The sequence below is a fragment of the Rhinolophus ferrumequinum genome, chromosome 23 (genome assembly GCF_004115265.2).
Source record: "Rhinolophus ferrumequinum isolate MPI-CBG mRhiFer1 chromosome 23, mRhiFer1_v1.p, whole genome shotgun sequence".
NCBI lineage: Eukaryota > Metazoa > Chordata > Mammalia > Chiroptera > Rhinolophidae > Rhinolophus > Rhinolophus ferrumequinum.
In genome coordinates, this window is record NC_046306.1 from 31233606 (window position 1) to 31261226 (window position 27621).

A 27621-nucleotide genomic window follows, 5' to 3' on the forward strand; every position below is an offset into this window, starting at 1 on the left:
AAAATGTTTTATATTTTTCCTCAAGCCTTTTAGTAAAGTTGATACTCCAGGAAGATAATTGCCATGTGTTTTCATGAAGCCCTTCAGAAGAATCTTTCTAGATTTGGTATCAGGAATGATTGAGTTATTCTCAGCACTATTCTCATCTTATGGACTCTGGTTGGCCTTTCATTTTTTACGTTAGTAACTCAGAGCTAAATGTTGCAGAGGCTTAGGACTTTGATAGGAATTTTGTATAAACTGGTCTTTGGCTTAATTTTATGTTTTTATCCTGTTTTGGTTTTTTGTTTATTTGTTTGTTTTTTACTTCATTCCTCTATTTAAAGGAGACAGCCTTAAGTCCTTGATCCAGTTGGGTGTAAAATGCAGTGACAGTTCCCACAGGCTCATATGGGTGAGCTGCCTGTGGATAGCCTCCTGGGCATGGCTGAAACTGCTCACATGCTGTGGGTGCCATCCTTACTCTTCCTCCTTTCACACCCAACCGTAGCCTCTCGAGTCTGTCTTCTGAGTGTCCCTCAACTCTGCCCCTTCCTCTTCACCTCAGGCTCAACTTGCGATGTCTCTCATTTGGGTTCTTGTGGTGGCTTTAAAGCTGTGTGCCTGGCTCTGATGCTTTCCCCGCCAGGCCGTTCCCTACCCTCCTGAGGGAGTTCTCCAGCCCATAGGTCTCCTCGACCCCCAGCCTGTCCAGGGCTCCTTTATGGTCTGAATCCTCCTGCTCTTTTGGCTTCGTCTATTGTCCTGTTTCTGCAGACTTTTCTGTCCCCAGAGCACCCCAAGCTATTCGGGTCTCTTTCCCACTGTGGTTGCTATTCATTTTTCTTTCTCCCCCACTTGCCCGTTCCTCAGGACTTAGCTGAGACATCATGCCCTCTTTCTTTGCCTCCTTCAGGCAGAGTTGCTCCTCTACTACTTCTAGTTCCTGGGTGTGTGCTATGATAACATTTCTGCAGTGCTTCCTCTCAGGGTCTGGCCCAGTGCCCTGTGAAACTCAGTGGGGAATGAATGAATGAGAGAATTGGGAAACCTTCCACATATCTCAGAGTTCTGGCTCTGAACCTGCTTCTGAGATGTCTACATGTTAGCATTTTACCTTTATTTTTACACCCCATATAAAATTAGAAGACAAGATCTCCTACTTGTGAAGACTTGGAAATAGTTCAAGATGCAGCTTTGGAATTCTTAGGAAGGAGGCACGAAAAATCACCAACCTGCTTGGCTGGCAGTGAGTGTAGCATGAGGTAATCCAAGGATCCTACTATTTCTTTTTTTCAAACTATGGAAAATGACTGGTTGTCACTGGTGATGACATAGGTGTCGCTGCTCCAGAATGAGGAAGGAGGAAGTTGTTCTATGACACATCAGTGTCCTAGGCTGAATCAGAATGGCCGTGTCTTCAGAATGGGCTCAGAACTCTCAGTTTGCAGATATGGCTGTAGTTTGCCCAAAACTCAGAGCCCATTTGGTCCTGTCATTTGTTCCTTCCTTCTTTCTTTCATTAAGTACTGAGCACTTACAGTGAGCTGGTCCTATGCTAATCCTGTATGCAGAGACTGAAATATGGACCCTGTCTCCACGCAGGAGCTAACAGCCCAGCAGGGGAAGCCCCTATGTGAACCAGCCACTTAATGCAGAAATAGATAAGTACATGAAGCATGTGCCTGAGCCTGAGCCAGAGGAGGGTGTGATAGACTTCGGAAAAGCTCCACAGAGACATCCACACGGCTGCAGAGGCATTCACTAAGCACAGGACCTCTGAGGTGCATTGGAAGCCGAGGGCAAAAACAGCAGGTGCCCAAGAGCAGTGGGAGGTAGTGGCAGAGTGGAGCTCGTCTGAGGCTGTGTGCTGTGTCTGCTCAGAGCCGCAGCTGGAGTGCCCTGCTCCCTCTGCGTGTTGGCGATTGCTCTGGTAGGGGCATCAAGAGTTCATCCGGACACCAAGAGAAGTGGCCCTAGTACTCCAAGTGGGAGATGATGTGAGCTGCAGAGCAAGAGAGCTGGGGTGTGTTTAGCTCTTTAAGAAGTAAAATCTAGACTTGGTGACTGATTGTGGAAGGTTAGGGAAAGGGAGGAGTTAGGGTTGACTCCCAAGGTTTTGGCTGAAAGCTCTGGGTGGAGGGGCTAGAAGCTGGAGCAGATCCTGGCCTTTTGACGCACAGCCCAGGGCATGGGATGTGCAGCTTTTTCTAGTAGTAGCCTCTGGGCTGTTAAAGACGTAACTGGGCCTGGGTAAAATGAACAGCCCTGGCCTGAGAAAGGAGTGACGGTCAATGTGTTGCTCCTCTCAGAAGAGAGCTCGAGAGTTTCTCTGCTGAGAGTAGAAATAACCTCCTCCTAATTAAGAAGTGCAGGCTCTGCTGCTGGCAGCAGTAAGAGGCTTTAAAAAAAAAAAAAAAAGCCTTCTGTTTACTCCTAGGAGAAAAGAGGCAGCAAAGCTTTGAGAGCAGGGAACTTTATAAAGGCAAAATACCTCCGATCAGTGTGGGAGTTAGAGAGAGCTCTTGCTGGAGAACTCAGAACTGCTGGCTGCAGAGGGAGAGCCCTGCTGCGGGGGAGGGAACTGCATGTGTGCCCCGCAGTGGAGTCTGGCAGAAATCCCAGCAAAGTTGGAGCACCAGAGTAAGATTTGATGATTTATTTAAGAAAAAAAAAAAAGAGGACATTCTAATCAGTCTGTTTATAATCAAACTTACACTAGGTATTTGTGATCAAAGTTAAGAAAATACCAGATTAGACCTTGCTATTTTTTAGAAGTTACTATTACAAGATTTCAGTTCAGATTGTTGAGCATCACTATTTTCTTCCTTTCTTTCTTTCTTTTCTTTCTTTTTTTCTTTCTTCCTTTTTTTTTTTTTTTTTTTGTACTATTTTAAACATTATTTTGGCTAATGAAGAAGGGTTAGCAGAGAACTTGGTTTGACTGAGGGGTCTGCGTAGAACACCCTACAGGAAAACGTGTGTGAGGCACATCTCCCTGCTTCAGAGGGGCCCTTGTTCTGTAATCCATGGAGAGGCCCATGATAAAAATTCACAGGGTCAGTGAACTTCGATGGGAAAAAAGTTAACATCTTTATTTTAACCAAGTTCTAATAAGTGTAGTTTTTATTATGAATCGTGTGTTCAAAACACGAGAGCATTCGCAATATTTGTCACCATTACAAAGCATAGCTCTTTTCATATTATAGTTGTGGCACGTTCTCAAATATCACTACTATGGATTTATAGTACTTGTTAAGTCCACCGCTGTGTGACAAGAGCCAATGCCTTATTCAACAAGTACATAACATTACTATATCACAATTTTTAAAAATTTACATAACCATAGTTAAGTAAAATTGGTTTCATTTGAATCCTATGAATTGTGTTTCATGCATTTAGAAACATGATTCTGAGCAGGTTTCATCAGCTTCACAGCTGGCCAAATACATGCGGGGCACACGAAAGGTTAATAACCTCTGGCTAAGATCCTATAGTTGTGGCAAAAGACCTCCACCTGGTGGCAGCATACTCCTTAAAGGTTAACTCTATAATCAACCGTTGTAAAGAAATTTTTTAAATAACAGTGTACTTGAAAATGGTTTCAAATAGTTTTGACCACAATCCACAGCAAGAAATAGGCTTTACGTATAACTCAGTATACTCATACAGAAATTCCACAAAATAATACTTAGCTTTACCAAATATTTTTAAAATTCTATTCCAATATTCTCTTCGATTATCTTTCATTAAAATAAAATGCTTATTGTAACACATTAAACTACAGTTTAGTGGGTCACACTGCACTGCTTGACCTCAGAGGAAATCATCTTTCAGCATACCTCATGATTTATTAGCCAATGAATTTCACTTTGGTCTCCCCCAAAATACCTACACAGTTTCAGGGACAATACTTACATTTTAAATAGCTGCTAACAAATACGATCGTATTTTTACCCAGCGTTTAATAATGATTATTGATGTATTATTTACTCATATATACAGTGAAATTCATTGATCTTAGGCACATATCCCACCTAAGGTATATAATATTCCCATCACCGCACGAAGTTCTCTTGTGCCTGTTCTCAGTTAGCTCCTGCCCAGGCAATCAGTGTTCCGATTGCTTTGACCATAGATTTAGTTTTGCTGTTCTAGAACTTTATATAAATGAAATCATACCGTATGTATTCTTTTTGCCTGGCCTCTTTAGCTGAACCTAGTGTTTTAGAGATTCGTCCACGTTGAGTGTATCAGTAGTTTTGTAAGGAGCATTCCATTGAATGAATATACTCCTGTCAATAGACATGGGTTGTCTTCCGTTTGGGCTATTAGGAATAAAAACTTCCATGAGCATTTACTTACAAGTCTCTTGTGCACATATGTTTTCTCTCTCTGTGTGAATACCTGAGGTGGAATTGCTGGTTCAGTGAGTAAATAAAGGTATGTTTATAGCAAGGTATGTTAATAAAGGTATGTTTATAGTAAATAAAGTTATGTTTAACCATTTGCCACAGTGGTTGACCATTTTATATTTCCACTAGTGATGTATGAGAGTTTGGGGTGCTGCACATCCTTGCCAACAATTGTTGTATCAGTCTTTAGTTGTAGTCATTCTGGTAGGTATGGAATTGTGTCTCTTGGTGGTTTTAATTTACATTTGCCTGATGACTGATGTTGAACACTTTTTTTATGTGTTTGTTAGCCATTTGTTTATCTTATTTGTGAAGTGTCCAAGTTTGGGTTATTTGCTTTTTTATATTGATTTGTCTAAGTTCTTTACGTATTTTGGATGCCAGTCCTTTATGTCAGATATATGTATTTATGAATATTTTCCCCGGTCTGTGATATAACATATTCATTTTATTAATGTTGCCTTTTGATGACCAAAAGTTTTAAATTTTGACAAAGTCTAATTTAACTATTTTTCTTCTATATTTAGTGCTTTCTGGGTCCTGTCTAAGAAATCTTTTTCAACCGTAAAGTCAGAAAGATAGTTTTGGTTTTTATGTTTAGGTCTATGATCCCTCTCAAATTAGTTTTTCTGTGTGGCGCGAGGTAGGTGTCAATAACACGGAATTTAAAAAGAAAAAAAAAAAACCAAAGAGATGCAAAAGTGACTTTTCCCTGTGGGCCATAAGCAGACCCTGTGGGCCTCTTAGACCACCCTCAGCCTGCAGTCTTGCTCATCTATTTCTTTCTAAGTTAGGTCTTCCACAGTTATCCTGAGTCTCAGAAATTACTTTGCTCATAAGGTGTGAGGATTTATAAGGCTACAACTTTTTACAGGATCTGTAGCTGTGCAACAGAGCTGCTAGCCACATGTGGCTGTTTAAATTAAAATGAAATAAAATTGAAAATTCGGCTTCTCAGTCACAGCTGCTACATTTTAAGTACTTAGTCGCCACATGTGGCTATTGGCTACCCTATTGAACAGTGTACATATAGAATATTTCCATTTTTTTCATATGCAGTTCAGCATTAGCCTATCAAATAAGAGAGCAGGCAGGCTTTGTACAGTTCTGTAGCATGTTTTAATGAAACTTATTTCATTTTGTTAACTGTCATTCAGCATCTACCTGCCTCCCCTTGGTTCTTTTTCATTCGCTTGTGCTCCTATTTCTAGTCTAAGATGTGTTGTCCCAGCCAAACCCTTTGTCCATCTAAAAATGCAAAGGCTGATAATATTCTCTCCCACCTAGAAAAAGGAATTCCCAACGATCCACGGAATCATTCTTTTCCGGAGCCTACCTACCTCTGACCTATTTTATTAGGTTGGTGCAAAAGTAGTTGCGATTTAAAAGGTTTAAAAAAAAAAAAAGTGCAAAAACCGAAATTACTTTTGCACCAACCTAATACTTTTCTCAGTGTTGGATAATCTTCCAGCTGCCACGGGATGCCTGGGTATCCCCCTTCATGGTGCAGCCCGGAGAGAAATATTTTGTCTTTTGTGTCCTGATTAAAATGATATTTCTCCTTAGCGGTTCTACTACAAATGTCAAACTTACAGAAAGTTGCAGGTTACGACTTGTAGCCCTGCCCCCATTGGACATTTCTGTCTAGTATGAACTTTGTTGCCGTTTCACTATGAGCTGCCACATAGGAATTTGTGAGATTTTCTCTCATTGTTTGCTGGGCGTGAGCTAACAGCCTTCTGTGTCTTTCAGTGTGGGAATTTTGCTGTCCTCGTGGATCTTCACTTATTCCCGCAAGGTTCAAACAAAGATGCCAGCTGGTTTTCTGAACAGAAGAAAGAGGTACACAAAACTTTTCACTATTTAAATGCAAGTAGCTGCTGCTAGAAGAAATATTAGCTATTAACAGCTTTCATTTTAATAAGTCGGCAAAAATATTGAGTGGTATTTAACCCTTGAAAAATAGTTGTCTTCCCAATGACAGGAATACTCCTGCGTTTTTTGTGTTTTTTTTTTTAAGAAACTGACACCTTCATAGATTTCATATGCTACTCTATTATTTAACTAATTTCCTAATTCTTTAATTTGGAGGAAGGGGTAGTCTATATTTTTTTAAAAAAGAAATTAAAGTGACTGTTCAAGTAAGCAGGGATTTTAATCTGCCTGGTTATGAAGGTGTCGGGCTAACACAAGGCTGATCTTTCTCATCTGTGTGAAATCCTAATCATCTGCACTTTTAATTTCTACCATCCTTTTATTAGCATGAGCCCTTGACAACAAGAGCAGAGACGTTTGGCCATGTTCGTTCTGTGACAGTGCTCAGTCACTAAGCGGGTGGTCAGTCAGAAAGCGCATGGCTGTTTGACGGGGAGCATGATGTTGGACCTGCCTGGGCCTCAGCCTCCCCAGCTGCAAATGCATGGGGTCTACCAGGGGCTGTCTGAGACACTCCCGGCTCTCAGGGTCCAAGGTCCCACCCAAGTGCTAATGTGGCAGAGGGTTAGAAGGTGCATCTGCTCTCATCACATGCTTTGCTTCCTTCTCCAGAGCCTGCTTTCTAGAGCACGCAGATAGTGAGGCAAAGACTTTTACATAACTTTCAAAATGTTATAGCACTTTGTGTGTCTGTGATAGACATTTGTCACAATAGCTTCTTAGAGCTAGAAATAAAAGCACGTTTGATTAAAAGGTGGTATGTGGAAAAGACACTGGTGATAGTGATGCACCCAGAGGGAAAAAAAAAAAAAGACCACAAAACCCCAAAAAACTGTGACAACTTTTCAGTCAGCTTTTGGAGATAACTCAGGGAAAAAAATCTCCCCAAAAGAAAATTTATAGGGTAATGCATTTTCAATCAAAAGGGAATAAAATTATCTGGACTTTGCTGTCATAATTTCACAAAGGATACTTGGTGGCTTGAAGCTGGAAGAAGGAAGGCACAAGATTCAGGATGATGGGATTTATCGTTCTGGTAGATAATCGTGGACTGTGTCCTGAAGAGTCAGGGCGTAGTATTTAGTAGGCCAATATCTTCTACTCCAACTCACCTCCATATAATTCCAAGCTTTGGCTTAACAACACATGTCCCCATGATACAAAACAGTTCATTTCCTTAAAGTGACTAATGTTCACCCGAGGGGAGCTCACCCAAAAGGCTTCTGACTTGATTTATATCAAGAGCATTCTAGAATCCTCATTCTCCGCTGTTCTTTCCCAGCTGTACCACCTCTGCCTTAGACCTTTCTTGTAGATGTTTTGTCAGTTTTGCCAAGAGTCAGTTTATTTGGAAGGCTTTAAAACAAAGCCATGAGTATATGAATCACCTCCTAGACGAAGTGTGAGGTGAAATTTTTCCAGGATGCCACACGCAGCTGGGCTGCTCCACCTACTGCCTCCATCCGGGCAGCAGGGCATGACTTAGCAAAGATGCTCAGGGCACGACTGGACCTGCAGGGCTCTGTTGCAGTGGCAGCTGTGATAGGGCAGGTCGTGCCAACAAGTTGAGCATTTTTGCTCTCAAAGCGAAGTACTTAAAGCTTCTACTTTAAGTCATGCTCACTGACATTAAAATTGCACTGGGATAATCTGTGTGTGTGTGTGTGTGTGTGTGTGTGTGTGTGTGTGGTGGGGTGGGGAGAGAGAGAGACAGAGAGAAGAGAAACTCTAGTCAAGCAAAGTATATGACTTTAGACTATGTTCAGTGCTTTTCATCTATTTTTTTATCATTAGATCGTCTAATGACAGATTTAATGAGCAATCAATTTGATTGCATTTTAAGTCATTTTATGTAGTAAACATCTTAAGAATATCCAGTTCCTTTTCAGAAAAAGGATTAAGCATATGTTTATTTTGAGTCCAGCACAAGTAGTCTGTGTACCTAAACAGTCAAACTCAAACTGTTCCATTTGTAAACTTGAGGAAGCAAACATGAGCCCCTGTTAGCCTAGAGATTCCGTATGTATCTCTTGCTCATGAGTTTGAACTTGGTCTCCTTCCTCATCTTCCCCTCCAAGTTAGCTGGGAGTTTGTCTTTTCTTGCCTTGTTCTAGTTCTGAAGAGAATGGTTCGCTAAGTGTGGTCAGTTACTAGGGAATCTTGACCACTTGCACACGATCTACCTTCCATTCATCAAACCTGACTCATCAAAGAAAAGCCCAGTAACTATAGGGAGAAAGTTTATGTGTACGGGCCTTTGCTTTATTTTTATTGTACTATTTTTAGTTCTAGCCTTATAGGGCATTTATGGCCAAATTTTAACAATCCTTGTTTCCATGTATGTCTTTCACATATTTTCAGACTCAGTCATAGTTGAACCCTGCATGTGAAGCAAAATTCTTTAATTGTTAAAACAACAGTGTGAGGCAAGGCTGCCTTTCTGTTTTATGAACAATGCTAAAACCCTCAGCTGTAAACGGATATTTCTGTATTCCACAAGGCACTGCATCTTTGGGCTGCAAAATGAGAGCAGGAGAGGAGGGACCAATGTTTGTATTTCATCTACAAACCTACATTTGTGAGTTAAATCGAGGGTTTTCTGTACTGTTTGAGGAGTACATGTGTTTGTAATAAAAAAATTAAATACAAGTTTGGCTGTCATTGTCTTTTGAAGCAGCTTAAAACTTTGTTCTCATTTTAATTTGTGAAGATTTTAGGAGATCAACCTGAGATGGCATTGCAAGAAACCAGTGAAACAGGTTTGAGGTGACCTGGGCAACTCTGAACCTTCTTCAGAGTCTTGGGGAATCGAACCAGAAATATCAGTCCTCATGCATCAGTTCTTAATCTCAGAAATTTAGATTAGCGTACATTTTATTTTCCTTTTCCTACATTAGGTTACATTTTTCTGGTAGTATAACCAAAGTGGATAATGTCTTCCCAGGGTGTGGTTGGACTTTTAAAGTTTTATTTTTCTTTTTATAAATAACTCTAATACATAAAACAATAGACAGCTCCAGAAATTTTCTAGTGGTATGGTATGTTAACACTGAATTAAAACCATGTGTTTCTGTTGCCTAATAAATATTAATCTACTTTAGAGAAATATAAGAAGTTAAATTATTTTCACCATTAATAGGTGAATATATTGCAGTTGTCACAAAAGCAAATGGGTATACACAGTATCATCAAGAACATGAAAGGAAATCAGATTATTGATTTCCAGCTCTGTATTCAACCCACGACTCAATACTGTTCTCTTTTTTGTAGGTTTGTAAGCCTGAGGCAGAATTAATGAATGCACGTGTTTAGATTTTTAAAGTTTTTTGAACCTTATTTGAAAAATGGGAAGCTTCTACGTAAAAAAATCACTGTTTCTGGCTCCGTGTGAGCAAACTGAAACATCTGGTGACATTGTCCCCACATGAAACCAGGAGGGGCTGTCCCGCCATTGACTGGGTTGGTGTCAGAGTTCCCTGTGAAAATGCCCTGACTCCTAGCTCCTTCCCTCATCCACAGTTGCCTGCCTGGCCACAGTAGGCATTTCCCTGGGGCTCTCGTCACCAGCCAGTGCAGGCTCTATTTGACTTCTCTCTTCTATTTGCCACACAACAGCTGATTGATATTTATATGAAAACAGTCTTTGCCTCACTGATTTCATCACCTCATCACCCTAATTTTTACATTGAGGCGTTTTTATCTTCCTTTTAGAAATGTGTATCTGAGGCAGAGGGAAATAATAAATGAGTTTCTCAGATCACAGAGTAAGCCAACATCATAGTTTCGAACAAACTTCAGTAGCAAATTTAAATCTGCAGTGTATCAATGAGCATATACTACATTCTTTTCAGTATTCATAGCTAATTTAAAAAGCAAACAAAATAAAATTTTCACTGTTGATTTTTTAATGTGCACGATGTTGACTTATTGTATATTGCATTAAATTTTAAAATTATCTTTAATGTTTTTAATTTACTTTAGGAAGTCTGTTTACTGTTAAAAGAAACCATTGATTCAAGAGTTAAGGAATACTTGGAAGTTCACAAACAGCACAGGCCGTCAAATACAGAATTCACAAGATCCAATCCCTTGTCCTTAAAAGGTAGGCACAGAGTACTTTGATTTTGGATAAATTGTCTGCTTTGTAGAGATGGCAATTATGTTTGACTCTGACTGTCATGTTAGTACAGTGATACATTTTAAAAATATGTTCTAATAAAGATGCTTTGTTTGGGTTAAGAAAATGAACCAGAAAGCCCTGAAGGGCTTTTAATGGTAAGCAATATAGATGTATATATAAATAGAAAATAAAAACAGTCCTAAGAAAACTGTAAATGTTTTAAAGGATTTTTTTTTTTGGCAAGTAATCTTAAAAATGGATTTACATTAATACTGACTTGATTTGGAGCTTTGTGCTTTTAAAAAATGCTTTCATATGTCACCGTGCTATTTCAGAGGTTCTCAACTGGGGATGATTTTGCCCCAGGAAACATTTGGTAATGTCTATAGATACTTTTGGTTGTTATAACAGGGGTGGGAGCAATGGAGAAGAGCTACTGGCATCTTGTGGGTAGAGGCCAGGCATGCCACTACAATGCACAGGGCAGCCTCCGGTAGCAAGGCATTACCTGACTCAAAACGTCAAGGGCTGAGGTGGAAATATCCTTCCATATTTCCTAAAAACGCTTTGAGAATGGTAATGTCTTTGAGTTACAGGTGAAGAAGCTGAGAATCTGCAAGATGAAGGGGCTTGCCCAAATGAAAGATCATGTTTTTGAGGAGAGAGATGATCTTGTTTGTTTGGCACTTGCATCCCCCCATGACCACCCCCCAGTGCTTAGCCTAGTGCCTGATACACAGATTCCGTGATATGTTGAATGACAAGAGTATTCACGTAGCAAGGGAAGAACGTGACCTCGGACCCAGCTCTTCTGACTCCCAGCTCACTTTCCAGTCTGTCATTGCGGTGGTTCTGATTTTTTTACTCAGTCAGGATTTCGTAGCACTCTGTGTGGCACACATGCAGTCAACTCCATGGTAATCCTCAGAGGCCAGTGCTGGACTGCTGTGAACTAGATTACACTAATGCAACATCTTTTTAGGAAAAACATTGTGTTAAGTAACCCCCTTTGAAGGCATACTGAAGTGTTTACCCAGCACAGCTGATAAGTAGGCAGACATTAATTTTACCCAAAATGAAAGCCTTGAACAAATGGAATTTTAAGTCCAAACACAATATTGTATTAGATGATGCTTTCTGGTTTTTCGCTTAGTAATAGTATGAATCTTGAGAAAAGCCATAGGAGCTTGCATTCTTTGTACCCAAGCAGATCTGGCTAGTCTCACTTTCTAAAGTATACAAAAGGAAAAGGAACAGAGAAAGTTCTAAGACCTCCATCTCTGGTGTGTGGTAGTGGCTTGGTCCGTACCCATCGTCAGCTGGCCTTCCTCTCCTACTGAGTGAAGAAAGCTAAATACTCAATTTCCCAGCCTCTCTCCCTGGTAGGCAACACAGTTCTGGCCCCAAGATGAAAACCAAAGCCTTTCTTGGGCTCATGTGGGCAAGAAGTTACTTTTTAAACAGAAAAATGATCTTACTGTACATACAATTTTGTAACCTGTTTTTTCCCCACCTTATGTAATACTATAGAAAAGTTCTTTAAAACACGTACATCACCATTTTTAAAAACTTTGCTTTGTTGTGGTAAGCTATACATAACGTAAAATTTACCATTTTAACTATTTTCAAGTATATAACAGTGGCATTAGTACATTCACATTGTTGTGCAACCACTACCACTGTCCATCTCCAGAACTTTCTCATCAATGCAAACTGAAACTCTTAACCCATTAAACGATAATTGCTCATTACTCCTTTCCCCAGTCCCTGGCAACCACTGTTCTGTTAATATATGCTCTATATTTGGTAACTACTAGTAAATAAATAAGTATAAATATATGTATATTTAATGTATAAATATACAGTCATGCACCGCATGTCGACATTTCGGTCAGTAATGGACCACATACATGACGGTGGTCCCATAAGATTATAATGGAGCTGAAACACTCCCATCACCTCACGATGTACTAGCCATCCTGTTGTCTCAGCGCAACACATTACTCACATGTTTGTGGTGATGCTGTGTAAACAAACCTGCGCTGCCGGTCGTATAAAAGTACAGCACATACAATTACAGTAGTAGGCTGTACCATCTGTGTAAGTACACTGTGGTGTTCGCACATGACTAAATCACCTAAGGACACATTTCTCAGAGTGTATCCCTGTTGTTAAGCAGTGCATGACTGTATCTATAATAATATATATCACATTTTGTTATTCATTCATCTGTCAGTGAAGTAGTTGGGTAATTGTGTTGTTTCCACCTTTGACTATTGTGAATAACGCTGCTGTGGACATTGGTGTACAAGTATCTGGTCGGGTCCCTGCTTTGAATTCCTTGGGTATATATCTTCAAGTGCAATTACTGGATCGTTTGGTAATTCTGTGTTTAATGTTTTTGAGGAACTGCCAGACTGTTTTCTACAGCAACTGCACCATTTTACATTCTTACCACCAATGCATGAAGATTCTAATTTTTTCACCACCTTGCTCCTACCTATTTTCTGTTACTTTGATTATAGCCATCCTAATAGATGTGCAGTAGTATCTCACTGTGGTTTTGGTTTGCACTTCCCTAATACGTAGTGATGTTGAGTATCTTTTCATGTGCTTATTGCCCATTTGTACATCTTCTTTGGAGAACTATCCTTTGCTCATTTTTCAGTTGAGTTGTTTGGTGTTTTTGTTTTTGAGTTGTAGGTGTTCTTTATATATTCTGGATATTAATCTCTTATCAGATAGATGATATGCAAATATTTCTCCCATTTTGTGGGTTGCCTTTTCATTGCCTTGATAGTGTCCTTTGACACCAAATGTTTTTCATTTTAATGTAGCCAATTTATTTCTTCTTTTTTTGCCTTTACTTTTGATGTCATAGCCAAGAAATCATTGCTGCATCCAATGTCATGAAGAAAAATCTCCCCTTTTTTTCTTCGAAGAGTTTTATAGATTCAACTCTTACATTTTGGTCTTTGATCCATTTTGAGTTAATTTTTATATATGGGTTAAGGTAAGAGTCCAGCTTCGTTCTTTTATAGGTGGATATCCAGTTGTCTCAGCATCATTTTTTGAAAAGCCTCTCTTTCCCCCCACTCAATGGTCTTGGCAGCATTTTCAAAAATCATTTGATCATAAATGTGAGTGTTTATTTCTGTTCTCTGTATTCTATTCCATTGGTCTGTATGTTTGTCTTAATGCCAGTTCCACACTATTTTGATTATCACAGCTTTGTAGTAAGTTTTAAAATTAGGAAGTGTGAGTCTTCCAACTTAGTTATTGTTGTTCAAGATTGTTTTAGCTGTTTGGGGTCCTTATCCCCATTTTTAATGACTGCATAGTATTCCATTAAGTGTTCATACTCTCATTTATTGGTTAGACATTTAGGTTGCATCTAGTATTTTCACTGTTGTAAACCATGGTGCAGTGAACATCCTGATGATACACATATTTGCAAACTTCAATTTCTTTAGAGTATTTCTAGTTGAAATTTGTATTTGTATTGTTTTGTAAGAGCTCCTTAAGGATATTAATGCTCTGTATGTTATGCATGTTACAAATGATTTTTCTCAGTTTGTCATTTGCCTTTGACTTGGTTTATGTAATTCTACAACCCCAAACAGAGAAGCGTTTATTTCCCTCCTGGAGCCTTCAGTGACCACCACCAGCGTGATGAATGCCAGGCTCCCTTGTAATGAGATAAGTACTGAGGTTGTGTGCCAGAGCGAGGCAGGATGATGCTAATGCAGCATTGTGTTGTTCACTCTTTAGAAAAATAGCTGTGCTAAGTATCCCTCTTTGAAAGTAAACTTGGTGTGAAAGCACCATCTTTGCTCTCCTTCCTACTTCTGATAACAGCTAACCATTAACTGAGCATGTCTTTTGATGTTCACATCTTACCCAGTCTCTTTCTCTGCTGCCACCAACCAATCCATGCTTCCACCTCACCTGGACACCGGGACCACTGCAGCAGCCGCCCAGCTGGCTTCCTCGCATCTGCTCTGGGCAGTGCTTCAGCTGCTGTAAACACTTCAGTTGGTAAAATCCCTTAAAATCACAGGTCTGATCTTGTGCACCTCTACAGCCTTTCAGGATTTTCCCAAGGCTTTCAGGGTAAAGGCCAGGATCCCTGGGGTAGCTGCCTCTCCAGCTTCATCTTGTACCTCTTTCTTCTTCCAGCCACAACAGACTTAATTCCTTTCTAGCAAAGCTCCATTCTACTCATCTTGGGGCCTCTGCCCATGTTGGAGTGCTAGTTCTCCCTTCTAGGCCTCCTTCAGCTCTCTGCTCAAAGTCAGGGAAACTTATCCTGTCGACAGATCCCCTTGTTCCGGGCCCACGAGCATCCTGAACTTTCGTTCACACCGCTAGATTATTGTCTTATCTCTCCATAAATGTGTAAGCCACCCAAAGACAGGTTCTGCCTCTTCTATTATCTATTGTATCTCCAGCAAAGGAGTACATTTCCTGGCTTGCAGTAGGTACTTAATAAATGTTTGTTCAGGTGATAAATTACATGCGTGGTTATATCTTTCCTCTTCCTACTAAGCTCAAGGCCTGCCATAACTTACCTATCCCGCTTTGTTTCCTCCTGCTACTCACTCTCCTACAAACCTACGTTCTTTATTCTTTATAGCTCTGTGCCTTTGCATTGCCTGGAAGACTCCTACTTAACTTTTAAGACCCAACTCAAATATTACTTCACCAAAATTTTCCTCAGTTTCCCTTCTTCTGGCACTTAACACTTTTCTAATGTTTGTCACATTGTATTATACTTGTATTACAATCAGTTTACCTGCCTTCGCCCTCCCCTTTAGTGGTAAGGATTGATTCTTTGCCATCCCCAGAGCCTCTTTTCTTCTCTAATACCTTGGTGCCTGACTCAAGAGCATAGACAGGTGACGTGGCTTCTGGTTGTAAGTGCTTAACCACATGCTAAAGTAATTCATTTCCAGAAGATAAGGGCATTGTTCACCCATTGTTCACTCCACCACAGATTGCTTTTCCCAGATGACCAAGGTCCATCATGGTCTAGGCCATGCCCACCTGCAGGGACAGACATAATAACATACTGTCATCTTATACTATTAACAGCTCCACAAAAAATGGAACCTAGTTCATGCTTTTACTCTTTCCTCAGAGCCCAGCACGTCCCTCTAGACATTTATCTAACTGCCTGTTCTCAGCTGCTTCAATTATCTCACTTCAATGCCTCTTTCAAAAGTAATTTCAAAGCCACTAGCCATAAGGCCTGGCCGATGTCAGTGTTCAGTTCTGTGTCTCATGTTCCCTGAAACTAGCAAGGGCTGTCGTTATGGTGTCGGTGGTTTGGATGGATGTGGGTGGTTCATGCTTTTATGTAAACTGGATATCTTCTCTCATTTGCACGCATTTCTTTTTCCATTTCCAGGTCTGTGTAACAGTAACGTGCCTGATCACGGCACAGATACCTAACACGTGATGCTGAGTCAGTTGAAGTCTCTAGGCTGATTATGCTTATAAAAGTAATATGTATCATGAGCTGAGATTTCTTTAAAAAAAAATAGCATAAATGGCTTTGAGGCCATTTCCTTAGTCATATAATACAAAGGAATACAAAGAGCTTTCACAAACTCAGTCAACACAGAGCATAGCGCAGACATTTGCCAGTAGCCTCATCTTTGTGCATTCACCTGAGATGTTATTTCAATAGATGCAGGAAAAATGAATGTTGTAAGAAAGTTTTTTTAAAGACTTCACTGTCAGGTCTACCTCATTAATATTTTACCCCTTAGCCTTGCCAATATTGGGTGTTATCGGTGTTTTTAATTTTTGCAAGTCTGACAGGTCAAAATTTAAAAAAGAATATATCTTGCTTTTTGATTTTTATTTGTTTTCTGTTTTTATGTGTTTATTGACTGAATTGCATCTTTATAGTCCTTGCTCACCTTTGTATTGGGTTGTTTGTCTTTTCCTTGTTAATTTTTTCTCTTTTTCCCATTGTTACTCCCTTGATCAAGGCCCTTTTCTTAATCAGCTCTTGAATTCCTGCCAGAGCCTCCTGATTTCCCTCCAACTCATCTACACCTCTGCCGCCAAAGTGGCCTTTTAAAAACAAAAATGTGATAGTCTCCAGCTTAAAACCTTTTGTGGCTAGGAATCTTAGTTGCCTACTATCCTTTATTTAGTTTCATTTCTGTTTGAGACTAGGCAGAATGGGTCTAGCTCTTCAGAGAAGTTGATTAAAGACATTCGGTAGCTCACAGGATCTACCTGTAGAAGGGCCAGACAGCTCCGTTCTGAAGCTACACGGACAGCCCAGCCACAGCCACAAGACAGAGACAGCTTTGGTACGTGCCCCATTTCAGCTGCTGCCTGCGATGCCCAGAACCGGTATCAGCTTCTGCCCCAGCCTGCAGAATACTGACTGCCTGGCACATTGCTATAACCCTGGCTGCTCATTCTGAACTTTTTGCAAGGCAAAACTAGATCCCATGTCTATACCGTAGTTGCAGGTGAGCCAGGGGATGCAAATGTTTATCTTTTACCTTAGGAGGAAAGTGAGACTTATAAAATGTTGAAGTTACCAAAACACAGGGAGAAGATGGTCAAAAATTGGGGCAGGGGGGAGGGGCTGTAGCCACAAGCTACAAACATCCACGGAAGTTTTCCTCTTTCATAAACTTCCAAATAACAACAACCTGATGCCAACTACACAGCTCTCCCAACTATAAGGCAATGTGCTCAGCCTCTCCAAGAGAAAGAACCCAAAGTCTCAAGGCCAGGATTTCTGAGTGATGTTTATTCTTCCACTAGTTCATTCACAGAACATATTTGTTAACTTATATTGACTAAATCATAAACTATTGCCAACATATCTTGAATAAAATAGTAAGGAAACAGAAAGCCAAAAACGTATTAATAGTTAATATATGAATATATACATGATACAGCAAGGAAGACAATATGGGAAGATGCCACCATTCTACTTTGTATAACCAGTTACATGAAATAAATAGCTGGTATTTATACCTTCCCTCCTCTACTATTCATTTCACATTTCCTTTGTCCTTAGCCAATAAGTCAGTTGGTCAGTGTTCTTTACCCGGCAGAGTGATCCACACCTTCGTTTCTGAGGAATTTGAGCCATCAGTGGTCCAGCCTTTATAAGGCTGTCATCATTTTCGTGACCTTTTAGTCACTTCCTACTTTCACTCCCTGGTTCCAGGAACAATGTGTCCTGGCGAAGGGAAGACATTGTTTTGCTGGTCAGAGCTCATGTTATATCTTTACCCCAGTTCCATGAGGTCTCGCCTTGCCATTTGTATCATAACTGAATTTTCAGTAGACTTTCCCACCGTTGTATAAGGCCAGCTGCACTTGAGCCTCGCTTGATTGCTCGACAGGATCATTGAGTTTTATGAGCCCACTGCCTTATTTTGTGAAATGAGTTTCTTGCTCAGAAGCGGTGACGGTGAATGAAGCTTTCAGTAGCTCCGTGGATGATGTGGCCGGCAGAAACGTGGCAGGCATAGAGGACACACACATTGGAATCCTGAATAAGGGTCCATTCCAGTGAAAAGAATGCCTTCTCTGTAAGGAAAGAGGTCTAATATAATTAATCCACCCACCACCACTGGCCCATGTTCCTGTGGAATGAGAGCTGGTGGGGAGGCTCACATTTATTGCTGCTTCTGGCAAACTGAGTGCTTGGCAGGACTCGGCCTTGGTGAGGTTACGTCCACGTGGTTGAGCCCAAGTACGGTGTTCATCCTTGCCACCGTGACCACATGGCTCCTGAACCCTTTGATCCGGTAAACTGGCCGCTGGGAAAAGAGACTGGCCAAGATCCACGGGGCAGGTCATCCTGTCCACTCATTATTAGAACTTCTTCCTGATGGAGCCTTTCGGAGAACATTCACGTAAAATACAAATATTGTCACACTCGAATATAACTTTTCCCTAAATGTCACCAAGTCCTTCTGAGTTCCCGTGTGTGTGTGTGTGTGTGTGTGTGTGTGTGTGTGTTTGTGTTTTTGTTTGTGTCTCAGGCTCTCTCTACTTACAGGCCAAATGGACCCAAAATATACTATTCACCATTCTGCCCGCTGGACAGAAATGTATTCATTCATTTCCAGTTGATCCCATCCTAGTGGGAAGAGTCATTGATTTACCAGGTACAAATTTTTATCTGCTAGTAAACTGGTCACTCCATCTTTCAGGTCATTTATATAGGTCAGAGAAACACACCAACATACCCACCAATACTTGTGCTTATTTCTTAGTAGTAAGGGGTACAAGGTGCAAAAACTTGACTTCCCTTTTGGATGAACTCTTTCACATATCCCACACCACTGGATGTTCAGAAATGATATTTTCATAGGTTTCGTCTGTCACCATCTGACATGCGTGTCCTAGCATGACATCTAGAATACATTCTACCTTCTGCTTTATGAGTCCTCTCATAATGCCTTCAATGTAGCAGACCAGAATAATAATCCTACAAGGTAGTGAGATAATCAGGGTCCCTGTGGTCTGAGAGTGTCACTGAAGCAGAACGGTAACAGAGCAGTGAGGCAGAATGGTGGAGCTGTGTGGTATTCCTGCCACAGATGGAAACCTGCCTGCTTCTGTGTTCTCTGCTCACTAGGATAGAAACACCACATTTTACCAGTGTTGTATTGCTGATGCTAGATGCTCTAGTGCTCCAGTTGAGAAACCACCTCCGGAAAAATCTCTACTTAATTAAACCTACATTAATCCACCATCATTACTCAGGATACATTTGTCTTGTGCTTAGGCCAAAGAGGCACATTAAATAAAAAATTATGTGAAAAAAATATTGCTGGATATTTCGAGTTTTTGATGGTGGCTTAATCTCTGCATAATCTCTAGGGATCAATATTGCTTTTAGTTTACAGTTTTGATGCAGAGACTTCCCTCTGGCCCTTCAGTACCATAAGAGCATTCACTCCATAAGACATGGATTTCAAGTTTCAATTGCAGAGGAAATCTATCCCCATTATATTAATATATTCAGCAACTGAGAAGACAACTGCGGATTTTTCACAGACCTGCTGGACCCGTTGTGAGCTGAACTGAAGCCAGATTTCTGTTGATCACCTTTTGGTGAATCACAAGGGCATTAAGGAACCCTAAGAATCAGCATTATTATCTCAGAGCCAGTGTCTGGTCATCCCCGTAAGTTCTGGGTGTTTCCCTTTGCTCTTTGTGCAGGTACCCCACAGTCCCAAGTGGAAGGTCCCAAGTGGAAGATTTATAAATGCACTTGCAGAGTTATTGAAGGGTCCTTACTTGCAGAACACCTGGCTCTCTCCACTCAAGAAGATGAGGGTCTGAGAACTGATTCGAACCTGGGGACCATGAGAGCCCAGTGGCTCTCCTTCAAGGTCGTGCAGGTCAGGCCCTATTCACCAGACCTAGATTGGTTTTCTATTATACAGTGTTTGCTAGGACTGTAGTAACAAAATCACAGATTGGGGGACTTACCTACATAAAAATTATTTTCTCTCACAGTTCTAGAGACTGGAAGTCTGAGATGAAGGTATTGGCAGAGTTCGTTTCTTCTGAGGCCTCCCGCCTTGGCTTGTGGATGGCCTTCTGCTCCCTGTGTCGTCACGTGGTTCTTCCTCTATACATGTCTGTGTCCTAATTTCCTCCTCTTAGAAGTACAGCAGTCACACTGGATTAGGGCCCACCCTAATGACCTCGTTTAATTTAACTACCTCTTTAAAGATCCTGTATCCAAATACAGTCACATTCTGAGGTGCTGAGGGTTAGGCCTTCAGCATAAGGGTTTTGGGGGTACATAATTCAGTCTATGGCATACAGTTTACGTAAGGCCTAAGTATGTCGTCCATCTAATTTGAGTTAAAGGACATAATCAATTAACCAGTAAGCCAGAAATGTCTGTGGGTCAAGCCACCGACAGAGTCCCTACCAAAGTTTCCACTGGATCCTGGCCCTCCAGTGGATCAAGTGGCTTGCCCAGCTGTGGGCTTTAGTTGACTACAAGTTTCGGGTCACCCCGTTACCAGGTGACCTACCCACTCTTGGGCTTTGGTGGTCGACAGACACCGTGCCTGTCCTGGTCATCAGCCCTCCCAGCAAGTGGTTCTTCCTGAGGGGTGTTCCTCACTCTCAAGGTGGCTGTCCGCTCAGAAACAACCCTGGTAGCAGTGTCCTGCCTGCCCTGGGCTCCCATCATGGTGCGGAGGGTTCCTAGGAACACAGGTCACTCACTTGGCACAGGCTGACAATCTCACCCAGATCTCACTCTGCTCTCTTATCCTGTAACTAGATGTGCTTGGCCGGGGTACAGCTCCATGCACCTTGCATGCCAGCTGAGAGACCCCAGTTCTCCCACTGATCAACCTTTTTATTGAGCAAGCATGAAAATGACCTGTGAGGATGAGGGTGGCAAACATTTTAGTTCAGGCCTCGGGCCCCGGGCCGTCAGGCTGTTCAGGAGAATCCTGCGTAAACAACCTGCCCAGTACCAGACCCTCTGGCAGCTCTCCAGCCAGAGCTGTGGAAAGCCGAGTTCAGTAGGAGCCTCTCTCCCCTACAGGAAAGGGAGTCATTGGTCCCAGATCGCTTTGACCAGGCCCTGGGAGAGCTTCTGTGGTCATTTATCAGCTTGTCACTGTAGCCTAAGGAATGACAGGCCTCAGAACATCATGCTGTCTCACCTCCGAGCGTTTGCACATGCTGCTTCCTCTCCCTGACACTCTTCTCCTTCCACTCCACGGGTCCCGCTCCGTATCTCTGTGCCCGTATGTGCCCAGGTGTTACTTTCCCGTTTGCCTGTTCCACCCTGAACAGTAGCAGCTCTCCTCGTTCCCTGCCTCCCGGAGGGTAAGGGGCACTCACTCAGGAGGAGCACATGCATTGGAAGAAGGAAAGGCATGAATTGCAGTTTCTGCTTGCCAGTCCCATGTTTATTTTCCAAGGCTTTGCGCCACGGTTCCATTGCAACATCTTTTGCCCCTTCCACAAAAGGCAGAGGTAAAAGTGGTCTGGGAGTTACAAATTGTTAAATGGTTTTTCTCATTTTGTTTTCAGAAAGTTAAAACCACATTCTACCCCAGTCTAAGATTAGCTGCAATATCTTCTGACTCTTCCGCACTAGAGACTGAATATTCCTTTCCTCCGGCCCCACCCCGCCCCAGGTGTCCTGAGCATTACCACCCCTACTCCTTACCTGTTACCAAGCGTCAACCTGCTAGGTGCTAGCGCTGTTCTGGGTCTGCACACACCCTTGGCAGATGCTTGGACAGCCCTTTCTAGCAGCATTCTTAACCCTTATTCTACAGAGGAGGGAGGGCCAGATTCAGAGTTCCAGCAACGTGCCCAGGGCTGCATAACTAGGGAGCGTCAGAGGCAGTATGAAAACATGGCTGTCTGATGTCTGGCTTGTATCCCCTGCTTCAGTATCTCTACGAAAGAGGGAGGGAGGAAGGGAGAGAGAGCGAGACACTGATTTAATAAAATTTTCCTCTAACCATGGAAACAAAGCTGTCTCTACATTAACCATGTGAAAGCCAGGAGCAGTGTCCTGCTTGAACTACCACGTGGATATCTTCATTTTGGATTTTATATCCTCTATATTTTGATCACAAGTTGGAAAGGGAAAAAATGGACTCCAAAACAGAGCTCATCTTCCAGTTCCAAGCACTTATTTCAATGCATTGTCTGAGTACTAGGGGTTCACTACATTTTTGTGTTTGTGGAGCAATATATGTATATATTTTTTACTGCCTATTATTCTATTCTGTGTAACCTTTTTCTTGCTGTTAACATCTAAGAAATCCAGTCCTTTGGAAAATGCCATAAAATAAATTAAATTTTCCTGGGTACTGTGGTTTCTGTCTGCAGTGGCTTTCTTTTTGGCTTTTCTTCTAAGCTGAACGCGCCTCTAAAATCTTAGCTTAAATCTCCAGCCAAAGTGTGCTTGCTCCTTTGTGACATCCAAGGTATCTTCTGCGAATGTTCAGGGCTGAATTACCAGGCTTCCTCTCTCTTCATCGACACCCACGCAGCATTCTGCGGTGGGGCACATTACCACCGTGTTAGGAAATCCGTGGGTGTTCACATAACAAGAGGAGAAAATGAAAAAGATGAGAATTGCCAAAACAAGCAAGTTCTTCCTATTCTTCCCTCTGTCTGAGAAATATTCCCCTCCTTTCCCCAACGCCCGATGTGTCGTACCTGCCAAAGAAAGCTTTCTCTTTGCTCTTCAGACACAGGCCTGATTGTGAGCCCTTCTCCCCAGCGTCCCCCTGGGTGCAAATTTGTATATGTGCTGTTTGTTTGGGTTTGTATTTATTTTCCCAGCCCACTGAAAACAGGGCCTTTTCCTATTTAAAATAAATTTTGGAAGTGAAACACTTTTCCTTTTGAACCCAGGCCTTCCTCCATATAAACCATCAAGCATTTTCAGAGAGGACAGTGAAAACTCACTCTGAAACACCATCTTTTTCTTACACATTAACAATGAATATTACTGTACATCCAACAACTGGTAACCGTGACAAAGCATAGGCCCTTGACAAACACTACTAACTTCAACAGTTACTTTCGATGTGTGTCAGCCGTTCCCATGGAGTGTTAACTTTTGTCCGTGTTCTGCACACCAGCCTTAGGAATGGAACCGTACTCCAGTCACAGATGCGCGATGGAGGGACTTCTCTGACTTTCACAGGCAGACACTGCTGAAAGAGGAAGGACTGAGCTCTCGGATGGTTTTATAAACAGTAAAGCAGCACAACATATTTTCAATTATCTGCTGTTCTGCTAAATAGTCTTAATATTTAGACATTGTTTTTTCTATTCACAGTCCTTTACAAATAGAAACGGATTTCACTAGACCTATCCTAGGGCACAGTGGAAACATATGTTTTCTCTTTACACATGTGTTTCAATAGCCTTGGTTATTATTTACATTTCTTCCCATAATGTACTCAATCAAAACATTTTCTAGGCTTTCATCCACACATGAGAAGAAGCTTAAAAGGGCAATAATGAAAGCAAGTGCCTATAAGCTCTCTGGTGAATGTGCCACAGTTTCAGCAAAGATTATTTTTCCAAGAATGGGCAATTTGGAAAACTTAAAGTTTTATACTTTTTACCAAAAGTGTGCTGAAGTAGCACTGACAACACAAGGTGCTTTGCATTCTCAAAAACGGGGAGATTTTGCTAACCAATTATTCCAATAAATGAAAAAACAAAAAACAAAATCCCTAAATACTTAAGGGTAATGTTTCCACTTGGTATAGTCGCCTGTTATGGACATTGCCAGAGTTACAATGACTGACCTTTTGTTTACTTAATAATTTTACAAGAAATTAAAACACTGAAAACCTGATACACAAAGCTTTAAAAATATGAGGATTGTTTTTCACCACACCAAGAGGTTGTTAAACATCAGTCTGAACCACCTAGAAGATCTTTTCAGTGTTAGTATAAACCTTATTAGATTGACCACACTGGCCTGTGAGTACACTGCTTCCTCTCCCACTCTGCCCTTCTCCTTTAACCCCCTATCCCACACATAAGAAAGACAGAATCTTTCCCTCATGAAACAAAATCTACATTGCCATTGCTTAGTTTCAGATTGCACTGCTAATTCTGTTGGGGCTTTTATGGTGATGCAATGCCAGCGTTACTTTTGAGTCTGCTTGGACTTGTTCACATTTACATTCAGACTTTCTTTCAAATTTCTGCATATTCTGGAACTGGAAAGTTCGAAACAACTTGGCCAAACTTCCTGGGACTCTTGGGTTCTAGAAAGATCTTTGTCATCAAATGGTAGTTGAAAGGCTTTTTTTTAGTTGTCCTAATTGCCTGAGAGCCCTGCCTATTTACCAGCTCTATGAAGACTGACGATTTTATTACTAGATATTTCAAAGACACATCCTGTTTGGTGGTCATGTAGAACTGGTTGGCTCTCCTAGCCTGCTTGGAGTGGGAGAAGTAATGTGAAAGAAAGTCACCTGCCTATTAAATTGATAATGGGGGTGAGATAAAACCATACTGTTGGTGATCTGTTTGTTTTGTCACGATATTTCTAATGGTGACAACTGCATGGGAGGCCTGTAGTTCACCCAGTAAAAATGGTGGTTTATCCTAGCGCTTAGGAATGTGCCTCCTGGTGTACTAGTCTGAATGGTGGTCTGAATGGTTTGGCTGCTACATTGTGTGTGTGTGTGTGTGTGTGTGTGTGTGTGCTGGGGTAAGGGGCGGGGCGGGGGGGAGCACAAGGAGATAGTGAGACTCCCTACAAGGCTATACTTTCCTTTGACTTTGTACTTTCCTTAAGTCAAAGTCTTAAAAAGTGGCAACCTCTCCCATGTTTGACAGATACTACTGAGGAAAGCTCTCCTCCCCCGCCCCCACTCATAAAGCAGTGGCCTTTTCTCATAGGGGTTGCATATAATTTTTTAATGTGTGGGATGATAAGGTATGGTGGAAATTGTTTACCTTGGCATCTGCTGTTCATTTCTCGGGAGTTTTATGTTCATTACACTATAGCAATAGTTTCCCAATGTCTGGGAAGTGCCTGTAGCGTTTACCAGCTTGTCCCCTTTAAATTCTTTTCCTTTGGCCAGGCTCTCCGATCACAATGCCAAGACTTTAAAATTTGTAGTAATCGAGTTTCACATCACTAATATTAATAGCCATCAGGAAGCTTGAGAGAGAAAACAGATAGTAGCTATCTAACAGATTAAATATCTATTAATTTTGAACCTTTGGTTTCGAAGGGTACAGAGAACAAAATTGAAGAGGCCCTAGTGTAGGATAACACACTGGTTTAACGCCTTGGGAATGAGATTTGCTAATGAAATTTCTTGGGAATTTTGGGGACTACAATGCACATGATGATTAAAAACAGACAGCTTTCATTTTCCATTTCCCTAACATGGCACCCTGGTTTCTCTAATTATTTAGAATAAAAGAGAATCTAAAGTTACATTTTTTTTTGTAGTTACTGTTTTCAGTTTACCACTTCAATTGTTTATAATCAAAACAGTTTTATATTCACTGTCATAATTTTTATAAACTAGGCAGGGAATATCTGTTCCCTTTGGTACAGTGGACATTCATATTGTCTCTAAATGAATTGGCCACAGATTTCTGAGTGAGATGAGTATTTGTGAAGCATTGTGAACCCCTGGGCTGTTCCCAGGGAGTTGGGTAGAGGCATATTTAATAACTGCTCAGGTACACTTAATTGTGGAGCTTGTTTATATTTGTTGTTATACCAGAGTGCTGTTATTACCTAGAGCCTAAATTCCAATCAGCTTCAAATTTATTTTAACTATTTGATCGTGAACTATTTAACTAGTGGGAAACTTGGCTTAACCTATTTTGTGAAATGCCTTGAGAAAATTATCCATTGTCTGTATTAAGCAAAAACCAAACTAGCTCCACGTAATCTCAAACATAAATGATGAATGCCTAGTAGAGATGCTAGTTTTAACTTTGAGACCAAGATCAAATTGCAATTCTGAGGTCATAGATTGGCGTATATATACACATAAATGTGTGCGTATGTTTGTGTGTTTCTGTGTGTATTTAATGAATAATATGGGTGTGTATATACCCACAAATATAAGTTGCTGCTAAAGAAAACAAAAGTTACAAGGCCTGATAGGAGACAGCAAAAATATGATTTTCTTACAAATATTTGAAGGAATTTTACTTAATTGCAACCAGAAGTCTGACCTGGAAGTGTAGTGTTTTGACCCCCTAGCTGTCTGGTTTCCTATTTCTGGTGTTTTGCTCTCCCCCAGCTGTGAGAAAATCTATTTTACACGGTTTTAACCCTGTATATTCTTAGAAATACTGAAGTAGAAATTATTCCCTGGGGGGGAAAGCAATTCTCATTATTTACAAGAATGACTTGTAAAGGTTTCTCTTAAATAGAAAACATTTTTGAAACACTTAGCAAATCTTTCTTTATGAGATATGTTTGAAAATAAAACAGCTTTTGGGTTTCCTTTCAAGGTAATGTGAACTTTTGGAAGACTGTAAGATTTTTACGTTGCATAAGTTTATCCTCAGTTTAGTAAAATACTAACTTCTTACTAACAAAAGTATACAGAATTTATAAATAGTCCTCTTAAGAGGAGACTTTTTCATACTTTTTCTTTCCATTTCTAGCTTACTAACTTTTTTTTTGTTCTCTAGCTTTGTAGAAAAGTAAAAATTAGGCTGAACTTTGTGGGCCTGTAGTAGTGTCTGGTATTCTAATGGGCCAAACAACACCAGTGAAATTTAATTAGGATAATTTGTAAGGGTAGGAAGCCTACTACTGTTGGAAAATTATAAAATTCGCACATCAAATGTTCATAGATGCATTTGCTGAATCTAGAAAAATGATGGGAAACATTGCTTCTGTGTGGCCTCTTAGAGTTTGCCAGCATGATCAACTGATCATATATCCCATTTAAACAGTTTCAGACATTTTCAGTTAGAGGAAAGCATCGTTTTTCATACTTGACTTAGGACTTTAACAATGAGAAACACTGACAGTTTCCATCTATTTAGCTGACGAACTTTTTTTTTTTAAATAATAGCTTTATTGAGATATAATTCACATACCATCCAGTTCACTCCTTTAAACTATACAATTCAGTAGTTTTTGTATATTCACAAAGTTGTGCAGCCATCATCACTAGAATCACTTTTAGACCATTTTCATCACTCTGTAAAGAAACCCTGTATCCAGTAGCAGTTACTCCCCATTCCCCCCAGTTCCCTTCCCACCCCCAGCCCTAGGCAACTACCAGTTTATTGTCTGTCTCTATCGATTTGCCTATTCTGGACATTTCATATAAATGGAATCATTTAATATGTTCTTTTTTATAACTGGTTTCTTTCACTTAGCATGTTTTCACGGTTCATCCATGTTGTAGCATTTATCAGTAGTTCTTCATTTCTCTTTATTGCCAAATAATATTCCATTATATGGGTATATCTCTTTTTGTTTATTGGTGCCTCAGTTCCTGGCCATTTGGGTTGTTTCCACTATTTGACTATTATGAATACTACTACTGTGAACAGTTGTACAGGTTTTTGAGGGGATGAATGTTGTAATTTCTCCTGAGTATATACCTAAGAATGGAATTTCCACATAATCTTGTACTTCTATGTTTAACATATTGAGGA

The 27621-nt window shown here is 40.8% G+C and overlaps 1 protein-coding gene across 1 annotated transcript in view; it reads left to right on the forward strand.

Moving 5' to 3' along the window:
* The window catches only part of SLX4IP (SLX4 interacting protein), a 187602-nt gene that overhangs the window by 113174 nt on the left and 46807 nt on the right, over positions 1 to 27621 (forward strand). Inside the window, exons 3-4 of the mRNA XM_033094499.1 lie at positions 6147 to 6236; positions 10311 to 10431. Coding sequence (XP_032950390.1) covers positions 6147 to 6236; positions 10311 to 10431 — 211 coding nt within the window. The remainder of the gene's footprint in view (positions 1 to 6146; positions 6237 to 10310; positions 10432 to 27621) is intronic.